This window comes from Thunnus maccoyii, chromosome 5, assembly GCF_910596095.1.
Source record: "Thunnus maccoyii chromosome 5, fThuMac1.1, whole genome shotgun sequence".
Classification (NCBI taxonomy): Eukaryota; Metazoa; Chordata; class Actinopteri; order Scombriformes; family Scombridae; genus Thunnus; species Thunnus maccoyii.
Genome location: NC_056537.1, coordinates 4,459,184 through 4,476,074, shown reverse-complemented (window position 1 = coordinate 4,476,074; position 16,891 = coordinate 4,459,184). Strand labels below are relative to the sequence as shown.

The 16,891-nt window shown below is 40.8% G+C and overlaps 1 protein-coding gene across 2 annotated transcripts in view; it reads left to right on the top strand.

Annotated features, from left to right (window-relative positions):
• The window catches only part of znf609a (zinc finger protein 609a), a 59,686-nt gene that overhangs the window by 24,404 nt on the left and 18,391 nt on the right, over positions 1 to 16,891 (top strand). For both annotated transcript variants that reach the window (XM_042411353.1, XM_042411354.1), the window contains one exon: positions 4,749 to 5,588. In XM_042411353.1, the coding sequence (XP_042267287.1) occupies positions 4,869 to 5,588 (720 nt within the window). In that variant the 5' untranslated portion in view covers positions 4,749 to 4,868. The remainder of the gene's footprint in view (positions 1 to 4,748; positions 5,589 to 16,891) is intronic.

Here is a 16,891-nt window from a genome sequence, read left to right as displayed (position 1 = left end):
TTTCTCTGTTTTTTTATATACAAACTTTATATTTTATAGATTAAATCAACAGATCTATGAGAGTCAAATGAAACAGTCTTGTCTGAAAATGATCCTACAACAAACTAACTAAAACAAATAGTCTTTCACCATTTTGAAAAGTGCACTTTATGTCATCTGATCCAACTCATCATCTGTTTGCTCTACACTTTCTGTCTCTGCTGTGTGTTTGTTGAGCGCTGGGTTCGTGTTTGCCGTGTGTTTTGATATAAGCCTCCCGTGTGTGTGTGTGTGTTTACTCTGTGTTGTCAGAGCGGTCGACGTGTGTGTCGTCGGAGCATTTGAAGTCGTGTTATTAGCAGCAGGATTAGCGTTGCCCCCCCCCTGCCCCTCCCCTCCCTCCCCTCCTGTCTGACCATCTGGCCTCTCAGCCATTCAGGCGGAGAAGAAGGATTCAACATCTGATTGGCCGGAGCTGGGCAGTTAGGGTGTTAAGTAACTGCTCCCGCCACACGGGAGGTCAAAGGTCAGCCTGCTGACTTTGAGGAGGGAGTAGAGTCAGCAAAAAATATGAAGCCTCCTCTGACAGGAAACGGCATCAAATCACACAAATGATCGTTGTTTTGTTTACGGCAGGAGGTAATAAATGTCGGAATGAACTTTTGACTTCCTGTGTACAGATTGTAGAAAACGGCTTCATACGCAGATTTTAATCAAGAGCCGAATGATAAGTTTTTATTCAGGACTGTTGTCTCTCTGCTTACTATAAACCATGGCTCAGTGGTTTTGTTGTTGTTTAATTTATGAATATAATAGATTTCTAACACAGTTTAGGATTGTATCTGATGTTATAACAGCTTATTTTAATCCTTCTAAACATGACTCATATGTGAATATATGTTCTTTTATTGTTGATTCACACACGATAAACAGCTGCAGCTTCATGTGTGGTTGATTCAAAATCCTGTTGTTGTTGTTGTTGTTGTTGCCAGTGTTTGAATCACACATTCAAATCTTATTTCTGGTTGTTTTTTTTTAGACTTAATTTCAGCCGCATGCAGGATTCAATTGGTTTTAGTTTGCAGATTCACAAATGTGATAATTTGAAGCTTCTCTGTCATGCATAATAGAAAACTGACTATCTTTTGGATTTTATGACTGTTGATCACACAAAATATTCGTCTCTTTGAGCTTTAAGACGTTTTTCTGGCATTTTATTGACAGAACGATGAATTAGTTGCAGCCTGAATCCAGTTTATTCTCACATACGACAAAGAAAAGCATCAAATCTTCACAAATAAAAAGCTGCAGACGACGAACGCCGATCGATAACACGATTTAGTTCTTTCAGCTCTGAAATGATACGAGATAGTAATTCAGTTTTTGACCTCGTTAAGTTTCAGTTTCTGACTAAAATCAGCCGTTAACGTCTCTTTTTATTAACACAAACTTCCGCTGACAGGACCTAAACACATCACTCCCATAGCTTCAAGTTTTCAAAATAGATTTCTTGACCTCGTAGAACATCCTGTGGGGATTTTAGAATCAGATCTTTGTCTCTGTTTGGGCTCAAAAAAAAAATCTATATTTGTCCAACAGTGCTGTTCCTGGATCCAAGCCTCCCCTGTCAAATTAATTTCATGGTGATCTGAGAAAATGTTTTCAAATTATCCTGCCGACAGACGAACGGGGGCTCAGCGGCGGGTGGAAAGGCGCAGTCATCGTTTTTGGCTGATGATGGCGAGCGTCAGGGTTACTGCAGAGGATGAAGCCGGTGTGAATGATGGAGGCTAAAACAAGAAAAGCAGCTGTTTATCCCTCCAAACCTCAATCCATCAAACACAATAAGCTCCACGGACTCGGCGTCCCTGTTTACACTTCCATCGAGTGCAGACGAGTGTTGAGATTTTTCACTTTCACTTTTTTTAGATTAGATAAGTTGTGTGATTGATTAGGAGCTTGTTTGGGAAGTTGTGACACATTTCTGGAATTTGACTAAAAGTTGACAGCTCTTCATTAGTCAGGATGAAGAAAACTGGAAACAGTTCTCCTGATGATGAAAGCTCAGGATTTTAACATTTTACAGGCTGGATATTCTGCATTCACAGATAAATATTACAGATAGATCATCGTTTTTGAAGCAGAAACAACAGATATTTAATGGTTCCAGGTTCTCAAATGTGAGAATTACCTGCTTTACTTCATCTTACAGTGTTTCCTACAGAAGTAGAATCTATGTGTGGCGGCAGCTGACAAAGTTAATTTAACGTCTGTCGGAGCCCTGCATGCTTGTTAATAACTTCTGTGAAGAGTTAGATCTCCGAGATTGTGTTGAGAACATAGATAGACCGACTTATCAGGGTTAACTTGAATGCATCAGTGTCGGACATATTGTGCAGAGGTGTTGATGATCCAACCAGATTGATTCGACCAGCCTACTTCTCTGAGGGGATAAGCGGGAAAAGCTGGGGCTCTTTTCATTAAGCTAATTTATGCTAATTTCCTCGCGTCCTCCGGCCGTGACCCGGAAACCGCTCTCCTTCCGTCATCGTCAAGGATCTTCCACCTTAGATGCACCTCAAGGACAGGAAGAGAGAGGATGGCAACACCTCTTTGATCGAATGTATTGATCGGTCAGCTGATCTGACGGGACAGTAAACAGTCTGGCTGTTGTGGAAACGGCTTTAATGTCGTTATGTTAATATACGTTAATGACACCACCAACAGCAGCTTTTTATATTTATTAATAAAATAAAAATTAGTAAATCATGAACTAATCATAAAAAACACTCTTGTGATTTTATTATTGTTCCTCAGAAGCCAGAAGGCTTCTCCTTCTCTTCTTTTCCGTTTCAAATACATCTCAGCTCCTTCAGGAAAATATGACTCCGCACAGCTGTGTGTCTCCTATAAAATCATCCTAAGCCTGAAAATTATGTCAGACTTTCACAAACTAGATAAGCCATATTTTATTTAGACACATCCTGCAGCTGTTTTTACTGCTACTTTAAGTCGCTTCTGTTCTTTCAGTAATTAACGGTTTAAATTGTCTATTTGTGTCTTATGGTGTGACAGCCGGACGCTGCTGTAGAAATGATTACGTAACAGTTTAAAGTGTTAATTAACTGCACATGAAATTAAAGTTTAAACTGTAGAGTTTTGATCATTTCTACATATTGATAGCTGACTTATATTTGACATTTACGATGATGTACGTCATGAATACTTGTCGTCTCTTCAAAGTGACGCAGGAGTGAGCGTCCCGTTTGGTGAATTAAACTCCTCCGTCCTCGCACCTCCTCGTCGGGAGGAGCTGAGACACGAGGAAGAGACGCGAATGAGGGAAGCGAGGAGACACGTTAGCTTAATGAAAAGCACATATATAACCCTCTTCTTCTTCTTCTTCTTCTTCTTCTTCTTCTTCTTCTCCTTCTCCTTCTCCTTCTCCTTCTCCTTCGGTTTTACCAGAGGACTATAAACCAACGTTAAAGGCGCATACTGCCACCTACTGTACCGGAGGATGTAACATCCTGCTAGTCACACACGGTCCGCTGTCATACGTTTGTGAGAGAAAGAGAGAGAGAGGGAGAGAGAGACGCAGCTACTAAAATAGAAAATCAATATGTGGTGTAATTATGATATTGTGGCAGGCTGCCATTAATAAATGAATGTATGGGAAACACTGTCTTATATCATAGTAAATGTAGTATTTTAGGGTTTTGGACTGTTGGTTGAACAAAACAAGCTATCCGATGACATCACCGTGTGCTCTAGGACACTGCGATGGACTTTTTTTTTTATTTTTTTTTTTATTTTTTACTATTTTCAGATGTTGTATTGAAAAACTTTGACTGTTGCACAATACAGCCTTTATGTGTTTTAATAAACCTCTCCCCCACCCGCTTCACCAGTCTGTCCCAAAAACAAACAAAAAAAAAAAACAAACAAAAAACCAACCAGTCGACAGGAAGGAACCAGACCAACTGTGATCACAACAAACAGGCCTTCAAAGCCTCCAGGACAGTTTCACTCCTACTTTTTTCTGCAACTCGCTCGCAAGTCTGAAATATAGGCCTCAAATATTCTCAGGAAACACCTTCGCTTTCTGTCTCCTTTCTGTTTGCATGCCAGACGGTTTTCTCATATCATCTGTCTGATGCTGTTGAAAGCACGTGGGGGGTGGAGGAGGGCAGACGCTGTAATATGTATCGATTAGATTTAATCTTTTTCTTGTAATGTCGTGTTGGTCGTTGTCCTGATCTCCTACTTCAGGCTGCTGCTGCTGCAGGATGTTCAAAATAAAAGCACGGCGCTTTAGACTCATTTACTCTTGTGACCACTGAAAATCTAAAGAGGAAGTGTGCTTCATTTTTATCTATATTTAACGTTGATCTTAATCTTCTTTATGTTCAGGATGGTAGTAGGATTTTTGGCTTATAATGTAGGTATAAGCAGATATAAGGACATTTTATCCTGATATCTGTGCCCACAGGAGTTATAATTGTTGACAAATACATTCATAAACACTGATATCTGCTTTACAACTACATTATAGTGTGTTATAAACATTTATCAACTGTTTGTATGCTGATTATAAATCAAAAATAGTGGGACAAGTGTTGCCGTTTTCACCATTTTCCAACACTTTATGGACAAAATGATTATTCACTATTAGAAAAAGTTATTAAACTGGTTGATAATATTTGTTTTCTTGCCTGTTGCTGCTGGTTCCTCCATCGCTGACCTGTTGTTGTTCGTCCTGTGTGCAGGAGGCGATGTGGGGAGCAGGGAGGAGGCGCGGGGTCCTGCCCTGAGGAGGCGTCCTGCGGCTGGGAGGAGCGCGGCCCTCCTGCGGCCCTCCTGCGGCGCTCCGGGACGCTCCTACTAAGATGTCCCTCAGCAGCGGCCCTGCAGGCGGGAAAGGTGTGGACTCCAACGCGGTGGACACGTACGACAGTGGCGATGAGTGGGATATCGGTGTTGGCAATCTGATCATCGACCTGGACGCCGACTTGGAGAAGGACAAACTAGAGATGTCTAGCAGTAAGGAGGGAGGGGGCATGGCCGCCCCTCCCAGCGCTGTGGCTGCTTTACCTGACAATATAAAGTTCGTTAGTCCTGTAGCCGCCGCGCAGGGCAAAGAGAGCAAATCCAAATCCAAACGTAGTAAAAACTCTAAGGAGAGCGTTAAGGCCCCGGTCTCAGACGGCGCCAAGAAGGAGGTTCAAGGTCGGGCCCCTGGGGACCCGCCACCCCAGAACCCCAACTCCACCCCGACTAAGGGAACTGACAAGTCTAGTAAACCCTCGCGTACCCTCCCAGCTGTAAAAAAGGACAAGGACGGGGTGTCTGGGAAAACTAAGAAAGAGAAAATGGAGGTTGTGGTTAACACTGAGAAAGAGTCCGGGGCCCCCATCCTGCCTTTAGGGGCCCCTCGCAGCAGCCCGTTCGAGGGCCAACAAAACCCTGAGTTAGCTGCAGCCGAGCAGCTCGGAAATATGGCACTGGACTCGGCGGGGATTGGCCAGCCTGTCGCCATGACAACGGAGCAAGAGGAGGTGGACAACGGTGAATGCCGAAACCTGAAGAAAGTCGTCGGCGGTGAGAAGGTAAGAGGAAGCAGACAGGATTCATGTTTTAATCTGTTTAACATGTTTGAACACTACGTACGTTGCTAAAGAACACTTAAGCAACCTTTCAGTAAAATATTGAGTTATAATGCCGTTCTCTTCTTTTTCTATTCATCTCTCCTTTGTGTGTGTTGGCTCTGGGAACATAACTGTGCTGTAATTTTAACCAGAGACGAATGCGACTCTTCTGGTTAAATAAAGAGCAAAAAAATATAAATGTAATGCTGGATTGAGACTCAGAATTTGAATCCTCAAGCTGCGGATGATCTCACCTAATCCTGTTGATAACTGAAAGGTCTTCTGCACTCTGTCTGTGGATTGGTGAGGTATTAATGTGACACTGTGAAAAGCTGCACCGCAGTGATTTCTTTAAAGTTGTGAGACTCAGAGGAGACGGAAAACAAAGCAGGGAGAGATCGAGTTATCCTGACTTTTAGTTCCTAGTGTGAGTCAGACTATGGCTGTGCGATATGATGATACATATATATATATGTATCTTTACAGCAATATCTTTCTGTCACTTGGACAATGCTTTGTGTTCTTCTGCACAACACGGATGCTGGCAGGAAATTTGCACGAAGGCAACACTGACAAACACGGAGGAGAGCGAACGTGACACAGAAAGGGTTAATTCCGAACAGGAGGACTCCGACCAGCCGAGACAAAACAAGGAGCAAAACCACAAAACCATACTTTACAGATCATGTTGCAGACCGATCCCCACAACAGACTCAAAAACCACTAACCTCTCTTACCACCTACACAATAGGTCTCTCCATTCGGTCATTTATATAAACTATTTACTCACTGAATTTACAGAAAATGTGTAACTGGATATGAGATCTCACAGTCAAACCCCAAGAAACACTGGATCCTACATTTCCCACAATGCAACAAGCAGCATCTTTTTTGTTAGACCCTCTGACATCATCAGGGTTTTTTCACGCTTCACAAAGCTCCTCCACAGGCTGAGAACTACTCCTCCTGACAAGTTAACTGACCTTTCATGTGTAAAACTGAAGTGAGTCTGTAGCTTTCACAAAGCAGAATAAATATTAAATAAAAATCTATAGAACATCCAGACTAGTAACAAAGAGCTGGTTTGTGTGTTTTAGTCGACCCATTCAGTAACGTTTTCACTGTCCTCTCTCTCTCAGTCTGACGAAATTAATGATTGTTTCCAGTTGGAGTTTACTGTGGAACAGGAAATTGCTGTGTCTTTTCCCTCAGACTCTCCCTAAAATAACCTCCTAGTTTAGTGTCACTTACCCTGAACGAACTGAGAGAGAGAGAGAGAGAGAGAGAGATAACTAACCAGCAGCCTCGTTTTGCAAAGATGCTGATGTTAATGTTCACAGCCTTATGCTACTGTTGGGTTGCGCAATATATTAGAATTAGTTTCAGAGCATTTCTCCCTTTGCACCATGTGTGAAATATCTAAATCATAAAAATCAAGATTCTTATTTCAAGGTTTAACCTTTTTTGTTCACTTAACTAAATATAATAAACTGCTCAGTGTTTGGATGGGCGTTATATCTATATTTTTGTTTTTGCACAAAGTGTAAAAAAATCAAAAAGGTTACTGTTAAAGTAGCACACACACAACAGTCCAGTAAACTGTGAAATGAATAGTTAGACTATATGTGCACCTGCTGCGGTTTATGTCTGTGGTGACTTGGTTAAAATAAGCACCGCTCAGAGATCACCTCTTGTTGGTAGAAACGTGACAGTTTTGAGCAGCGGACTGGTTAACGTTCACAACCTGAAAACGAGCCGAGCAGCATCATACATGAAATGTTGATTAAAGGCTTGAGAAGAGATTTGTCAGCATCTGAGTTTAAGGAATCCGGGTGTTTTGCCAACCGGGAACCAGATCCAAAATGGAAACCAGCGATCAGAACTCCTCCCTAGCTCTGGATATCTAGTTGTGAAGTTAACAGACACATTTAGGAGAAGGACAGACTGAAAATGTCTCTCCACACTGATCTGTGCTCTCTGTTTGTGTTAATTGAAGAGGTCTCATCTCTGGAAACCGTTCAGTCGACTCCCAGCTCTTCAACGCTTGAAACCAGTTGTTCAGTTTGGCTCTACCTGCTGGGTAGCTAACACTAGCTAGCTCAAATGTGTTTTCATATCAATGATGGTTAGCTGAGCTGAAAGTTGATATTTTCTATACACCAAATCCATCTGGGTCCATGAGGAAATGATCAAATCCCATTCCATGCCAGATACAAATCACATTTTCAGCTCTTGTCCAGTTCAGTAGAGATGGTTAAAGTATATAACAGTGAAAAGAAGTTTCAGTCTGGGTTGTTATTGCATTTCAATTTTTTCCTCTTCAGAATAAATTATACAACAACAAGCAAAAAGTCGACTTTTACAGTCAGTCCCTTCAGTGGCTGCCATCATTTTTACTCCTGAGTAACATGTGATATTTACAGTGTTTTAGAGTAGAAGGCAAAATGGCAAATGTTTCCTGAGGCGATGAGTGGGATGTAAAAAAAAAAAAAAAGTCACACTGGAATTGTACTTTAATGCAGCAGTACTGTGGTTTTCCAGATGGAAGTTTAGGTTTTTGTCTGCTCAGTATCTCCTCCACAGCTCCTCATCTTCTTACCAAATTTAGCTTAGTGCTGATGTTTCCAGTCCTGCCAAACCTCCCCGCTGGCCTCCACTCCGGGCTGCAGCTATCAGCCGCTCAGAGCTGTCTGTTATCCAGCACTGCAACGCTCCGCTGCCAAGTTCCAGCACTTACTCTCCACTGCTGTCCTCCAGCTAACTGTCCTCCTCTGTCCGTCAGACATATTAAACCAGAGGCCTCGCTGTCAACTCTGACCTCTTAAATGCAAGCAATGACCCAGCTGCCTGTTAGTTTTGCAGATTCTTGACCTCATAAGAGCTTGGCCACTTAAATCTTTACACAGTTATCTGACTTGTTCAAATAAATCTGCTTTTGGCTGTAATGGAAAAATCTCCCCTTCCTGCGTTAGGTCCCATCAATCTGTGATATTTCACACATTGCAGGATTTAATTTGAGTGAAAGTTTGGAGGAAAAACTTAAATCATCATAACATAACATTACAATGTGTTATAATATATTTATTAGCTGTTTATACACTGCTTATAAACGCTAAATATAAGGACCTAAAGTGCAGTTTTTACTGTTAATATCACAGACTGCACAGTACAGTTGCTATATGCTGGCTAAAATAGCATCATCTGAGAATCATCTGAGCTATTTACAAAGTAATCTAATCTAACCCAGTTTCTGTTTTTAGATATTGCTGTGGTTGTTGATCCTTCCAGCAGATCTTAGTCTTTGTTTTGTCTGACCTTCTCTTCAGTTTAGCAGCACTAATTCCCCATTGAGCCAACTTCTCCATAAACAAATCAGTTATAACATAGCCCGCGGGAGTCATCTGGAGTAGTCAAATGTGTAGTTCATTTAAGGATTTTAAGTGAAAGTTTAAACGCTTGTTGTCTCAGGATTTAAGACTGTAGATGTCAACGGGCTCTTTACTCAAAATTAAATAACTGATTCAGGATTAAACAGTTTGCTAATTTAGGAGTAAATACACTGTTGATTTATGTATTTATTTATATTTATTATTTATAGTCTGGCTGTGTGTTGAAGGTTAAACTGGCCGTTGACTCAGGATAAAAAGGGTTTTAATTCAGGATGAAACGTACTGTTGATTCAGGGTTAAACGGGTTGTTGATCCAGAGTTGAACGGGTTGTTGATCCAGAGTTGAACAGGTTGTTAATTCAAGGTTAAACGGGTTGTTGATCCAGGGTTAAATGGGTTGTTGATCCAGAGTTAAACGGGTTGTCGATTCAGGGTTAAACGGGTTGTTGATCCAGAGTTGAACGGGTTGTTGATCCAGAGTTGAACAGGTTGTTGATTCAAGGTTAAACAGGTTGTTGATCCAGGGTTAAACGGGTTGTTGATCCGGGGTTAAACGGGTTGTTGATCCAGGGTTAAACGGGTTGTCGATTCAGGGTTAAACGGGTTGTCGATTCAGGGTTAAACGGGTTGTTGATCCAGAGTTGAACGGGTTGTTAATTCAAGGTTAAACGGGTTGTTGATTCAAGGTTAAACGGGTTGTTGATTCGGGGTTAAACGGGTTGTTGATTCAAGGTTAAACGGGTTGTTGATTCAAGGTTAAACGGGTTGTTGATTCGGGGTTAAACGGGTTGTTGATTCGGGGTTAAACGGGTTGTTGATTCAAGGTTAAACGGGTTGTTGATTCAGGGTTAAACGGGTTGTTGATTCAGGGTTAAACGGGTTGTTGATTCAAGGTTAAACAGGTTGTTGATCCAGGGTTAAATTGGTTGTTGATTCAGGGTTAAACAGGTTGTTGATCCGGGGTTAAACGGGTTGTTGATCCAGGGTTAAACAGGTTGTTGATCCAGGGTTAAACAGGTTGTTGATCCAGTGTTAAATTGGTTGTTGATCCAGTGTTAAACAGGTTGTTGATCCAGTGTTAAACAGGCTGTTGATCCAGTGTTAAACAGGTTGTTGATTCAAAGTTAAACAGGTTGTTGATCCAGTGTTAAATTGGTTGTTGATCCAGTGTTAAATTGGTTGTTGATCCAGTGTTAAATTGGTTGTTGATCCAGTGTTAAATTGGTTGTTGATCCAGGGTGTAACAGGCTGTTGATCCAGTGTTAAACAGGCTGTTGATCCAGGATTAAATTGGTTGGTAATTCAGGGTTATAACAGTTTGTTGATGTCAACTAGAAATCTGTTTCTGCTCTTGTTTGACCAGCACATGAGACCTTCTGCTCCCTGGTGTCTTTGGTTGATAAATGATGATTTAATTGACGTTTTGCTGTGTGAAACATAATTGTGGTGAAGCGTATAAGCAGCTTAATGCGACACAGGCCGAGCTGCTGTCAGCGGACTGCTGCTTTAAATTTTACAATTGAAATGTCTGAGTTCAGTGTAAGTGCTTGACATTTCCAAGAGCCACTTTCTGTCTGACCCACTGTGGCCAAATCACCCGAGGCAGAAGACAGAGCGAGTCTATTTCAACACCACTGACAGAAACAGAAACAGATGGCATTACGTGGAAGAAAAACTCAGACTAAACACAAAGTAAAGACTGTCAAAGGAGTTCAGCATTGTCTTCCTACTGGACAGTTTACAGCGAAGGCAGACAGGAAAGGTTAGAGAAAGAGATGGAGGTGGGGTGTTCTTCCTGTGAGCAGCAAGATTTAGAAAATGTGACGTCACATCTGGATATTTCCAGCAGCCCCAGTGGTGTTTGATTAGAAAATAAACATGAATCGGTCATCTGGCAAATGGCAGAGTCCAGGTTCAGTTTGGTTCATTCTGGTTCCATTTTTGTCTCTATCACAGTTCTTACCCCACATGCAAAGTATTATTGTTTTCAGCACTAACTTATCATTTTGTCAGTTTAACATACTATCAGTATTATTAAATGATTAGTTGTTTAGTCTAGAAAATGTCAGAAAATTATGAAAAATGGCGATCACAGGCCGAGGTGATGTCTGCAAATGGATTCTTTTTTCCTGACCAACAGTCAACAATCCAAAGATATTCAGTTTACTGTCACAGAGAACTAAAGAAACCAGAAAATATTCACCTTTACCAGGCTGGAATCTGAAAATTTCCAGTCTCCCTCCCACTCTGTGATGGCCGACTTTCACTCCACCTTCTGAGTGAAGCCGTTCGGAACGATCATAAACACATTTGATTTCCGAAGTGGTCGGGTAACACGTTGTAAGAACCAGTTCTGATCAACCATAAATCGACCTCAAAGCTGCCAGTAGCCCAGACTACAAGAAATGTACAAATCTTTAGTGACAGTCACTCAAAATATTATAGAACAGTTCAAGGCTGTTTCAGTATTGTAATGAAAAAAAAAGGTAAGAAATTAACCTTAAATACAGTCTATTTACATGTAAAGTAATTCGTTGACTTGTTTTTGTACCTTTTTCATTGTAAGTACATGTGTTTGCCGACTCTCAGCGCTCTCAGCTTTCAAATAAAGTTAAAAAAAACTACCCAAAAAAATATATGTAAGAAAAGATACATAAACTTGTCATTGCTCACTGGTGGATAAACAGTGTAATGGAGATGTTGTTTCAAAGATACATTAGACATATGTTTGGCATTCCTTTAATGCGATTTCCTTTTGCTTATCAGTTGACATTTTCGCCAGTGCAGATTTATTTTTACTAAGCTAGAATCAGCTGATGATATTCACCATATAATATATTGGTCAGGCTCTATCTTTCATTTTGTCACGTAGCCTCCGAGTCAGCCACACTGGATGAACTTGTCTCTGCACAGTTCCCCTGACATTTGATTTATTTCAGCCTTATTGTTTTTATAGCTCAGCATATATTTTTGTAATGCTGACAATAGCCTGAGTTATTTCTTTCCACTGCAGTTTCACTTTTCTTCATCTAAAGCAGCCAAACACTGTAAAACAGAGTCTGGAAGGTATTAAGGTATGAAACAATGGCTCCTGCCCAGGCTGACGCTCCACCTGCACATAAAACCTACAGCAGAGAGCTACGAGCTCTGTTCTCGGGGGTTGTCGAAAGGTTTTCTGGGAAAAAAAAAAACGAAGGAGGAGAAGAAGAAGATGAGGCAGGATGAGGGGGAAGGCATGTTCGCTGAAAAAGTAAATTAAAACATCTCGCTAACGGGCCCCCTGACACCTCCGCTCTGCAGCCGGGGTTCCTGGAAGTATGTCGAACAGAGCGAATCACATGTCTGAACCCTGCGACAGCTCCTCGGCAGTCACATGTTTCCTCAGCGGGAGGCTTGACAGCGAGAGTAGGCGAAATTGACCTGTTTTTTTTTTTTTTTCCTCCCCACCTTGTACATTCATTTTTGTTTTTGAATTAGTCTTAAATTCAATTCCAGACACCGTTTTAAAAAGTCAAACTGTAACCGCCTGAAACCCCCAGATTCTCAGACCCCACCGTCATTCTGGGAATTGGAGTCTTGGGCCTCCATCTCTGTGGATCTCCCTCCCTTCCATCCCAGATGTTATTTCAGTGTCCTTGGAGTGTGTCGGCGTCCCGTGGAGAAATAACTGCTAACCTGTTGTTCATTTCTAACATTCCTCTGGGTGCGTGAGAGAGCAAGGAGGAGTTTCCAAGTAGTCCTTCAGGGGGTTTCAAGGGTCATTGAGGGGAGTTCAGAGGGATTGTGGGTATATGTTGCAGTGAGGCCCATCATGAAGTTTCCTGGGACTTTTGAAGGAGGCGTTTTTAGTGAGATTAAAGGGCACTGAGGGATTTTTTTTTTGGTGGGATGTTGAGGGAGTTCCAGCTTTCGTTGGAGAATTTTCAGGGTGAAGAATGATGCTCCGGTCCTCTATAAGTGTGTTTCCATCCATCCATGTGCATAAAAACACCTGAGTGGAAACGCTGGATATTCAAACGAAAAAAAAAGTTATTTCACAAAAAAATATTTTCCCGTTTGGCTGATGTGGAAAAATTGACGTGCTTATAAAAAAAAACAAAATGTGACAGAAGTGCAAAGTTAGCTATTTAGAGCTGAAATCAGAAAAACTATTTTGATAATTGATTCATAGTTTTGGTCATTTCTTCAAGCAAACATTCTAGATTACAGCTTCTCAAATGGGAAGATTTGCTGCTTTCTCAGTCATATATGACAGTAAAGTGAATATATTTGCGTTTTGGACTGTTAATTGGACAAAAAAGTACATCTCCTAGAGTTATTAGAATTTTTTTTCTCTCATTTCTGAAAATGCACGGACACATAAAATTATCAACAGATTAATCCACAATGAAAACAGTCGTTAGTTACAGTCCGAGACTTAAAGGGGACCTATTACGCTTTTCCTTATTGAGTCATATGTTTAATGTTAGAACATGGCCAATGTGTCAAATAACGAGGTAAACATATGTAGAACGTATGTAGAAGTAATGAACGCTCGGTTTACGACAGTTTTTTCTACTTTCAGTCGAAGCCAAAGAGGGCTCGTGATGGACTTTTTTACATGGTCATCTGCTCCGTGCACAGTGTAGTCACGCCGAGCCATGTGTTTTTCCATTACACAGCAGGGCAAAGTAAAATAAGTAGTTTACCTGTTGGAGATGTGTTGGTCGTCTGCAGCTCTTCATCAAACATCATCATCACTGTGGCTGTTTCTGCTTGTACTCTTCCTCCCTGCGTTTTGCGATTTGCTCAACAAAGAGCTTCGAATATCTCCATATGTTGTTGTGTCGATTTGGTTTTTAGCGCCGCTAACAAAGCTCTGCTAATCCAGTGAGGAACATGTTTCATTTCCTGTAAATTATTCACAATAAAAGTCTCCTGTTATTTAGTCATGTAAACGCTTTTAATATGAAGCAGTAAACAGGAAATTTGAGGTTTTCATCAGCAGTAACTTAACACGACTCTGATATGGCTGCCCCCTCGGCAGGCTTCCGGAAAGCTGGCCAATCAGAACAGAGCCTTAAAGAGACAGGAGCTAAGACTGCCTGTTAGAAACAGAACTGAGGGGCTGCATAAAGGTTCACTATAAGATAAATAAGCAGTTTTTTGAACTGTGAATCATGCAAAGCTACTCTAGTGGAGTCCTGGAATAAAAATATACAGCTGGAAATGAGTATGATAGGTCCCCTTTAAATGTCACTCATGAAACTAACAGAAATGTCATATTTCCATCACATTCCACAACGTTAGTGGACGGGAACAAGCATTCACTACATTTTCTTTTGCCAACTTTGGGGAATTCTGTTAAAATCTGCACTAATACTAGACTTGGTCACTTAATGCGTATTATCACCACCTTCTCCCTGAAGGCCTCTCAAGCATGGCTTTCATCACGTGTGTGTGTGTGTTTATGTGTAACTTCATTCCTTGACGTGGCTTTTCAGCCGTGTGTTCAGGGCGACCAGCGCTTCCCAGAACCGCTGATAGGAGAAGAATGTGTTGCAGGTGGGCGACTGTGTGCGGTTCGTCTTCAAGGACTCTGCCTTTCTCTCTGCTGAGTCTGACATCCACACAAATAATGTGCTTACTTTGAAGAACCAGATTAATGCATTGTGTGCAATAAACCAGTATTCTAAGAGGATGTCCACACTAAACTGGTTTAATTTCTAAACACATCTTTTTCACATCTTCGCCGTCTTTCAGCCCTCTGTCCAAATGAAAACTGTGTTTTTCTCCCAAAACTGAGCTCTTCTGAAGCAGCTTCCAGAGTGTGTAAATCTTAAAACACCAGCTCAGAGTTTCAGTGTGGGCTGGACGTTTGGCTTTGAGAAACAGTGATCAACATTTTTCCAAATTTTCTGACATTTTATAGACCAAACAACTATTCCCCTAATGGAGAAAATAAAGAGATTAATCTTTAATGAAGATCATCATTAGACCTGAGTACAGGAGAGAGAAAACATATATATTCAGTTAACTATTACATAAAAATAACAATAGTAAAGTTAACTTATATAGCATTTAAGCTGCAAATCCTCACAATCCAGATACTTGAACTAGAAAATGTTCTTGATTTTTTTGCTTGAAAACTTACTTTGTAAATTGATTATCAAAAATAGTTGATTAATCAACTAATGTTTGCAGCCTTGTGATGATGTAAACTTGCCCAGTGAGGCACCGTGTGGCAGAAGAAGAACTTTGATTGATCATTTAAAATGTCTATATAGCTGATTAGCAGCAGTTATCATTAACAGATCACATCATGCACATAAAACAGTGATTCGGTCAGCTGGCCGTCTGTCTCACCAGATGTTGGCTGTGGTGCAGTTTTGCTGTCCTGCCAACTGAGAAGAAGACGAGGAAGAGGAGATTCAGTTGTTGTTTTGTTGTTCACATGTTTCTCTGAGGACGGAGATCGCTACGAGAACCACCTGGAAAGATTAGACATCATCTTCATGAGTAGTTTGATACTCATTGTAATGTGTAGAAGTTGTTCTGCAGGGTGACAGAAAGGATTATAAAAGGATTCTTGTGGTTCTTCGTTAATTTAGTCTCATACATGGCATCGTGGACATAAATTGACTCCAGGCGTTTTATAGCGTCACAGCTCTCCGTAAACTATAACTCAAAAGACAACAGCAGTAAATGTTTCAACACTGATGCTTGGAAAACAGTTACATCATCAGTGGAGTTTGCTGATTTGTGTTAGTGTTTGTGTGATTTTTATTATCAGTGCTTGCGTGCTATTTTTCAAAAAAAAAAAAAAAAAAAAAGAGGCGAGTCATACCAGAGAAGCACGAACACAAATGATTTACTCGTTTAAAATCTTACACCAGCCAGGGCCTCCGATCAACAAAATGTCAGAAAACAGTGAAAAATGCCCTCCACTGTTTTTCCAGTGCCCAATCTGACATATTGAGATGTCTTGTTATTGCCTGAACAGCACTCCCAAATAAAATCAACATTTACGCCGGAGCAGCTGGAACCAGATAATGTTTTGGCATTGTTAAACAATTTAAAATTGAATTAATCAACTCATTGTTTCAGCTCTAGTTATGTCAATCTGTTGTAAATACTCAGCTTTCTTCTTGACTAATCAGTGTTTTTTATGGTTTGTTATGGCGAGTAGTTACTACATGATGCATCCATGAGCCTAGATAGATCTAGTCAGTTTTATTTATACAGCTCAAAGCCACAACAGAAGTTATCTCATGACACTTTTCACACAGAGCAGGTCAAGACCATCATCTTCCATTTACAGAGACCCAACATTCCCTCCCATGAGCAAGCCAGGGTTCAGCGTAACCCTTGGCCCCACGGCCCCGAGGCCAGTAAAAGTTAATACAGGGCAAGCTGATTGGTCAGACTCTGGCCGGGTCAGTAACAGCCAGTCTTACAGTGAGATCTAGGACACCGTTTTGGATTGACCACCAAAGATTTCACCACGTTTCTGTCATGATTGTCAACTCGGACAGCTTAAAGTGTGAAGATGCCTTAAATCACATTAACAGAGTTATTACAATGTGCACAAAAAAGGTTAGTTTCTGTCCAAACGTTGAGTTGTTTATCTGTTTTGGTTGTGAGATGCAGTGGATGCTCGGTTGAAATATCTGGTAATAAGAGTCCATAACTTTATGGCATTGTCTGTCATTTTTATGTATTCATAATAATAATAATAACAGCCTTGAAAGTGATGCAGCTCTTCTAGTGTTCTTGCTATGTAGTTTGCATTTGTGCAAGGTTTTTATTATTAATCTTTTCAAAGTCCTGAATATTTAAATTTTCTGGCCAAAACCCCCAAATATTACATTTTCTATCATATATGACAAAGAAAAG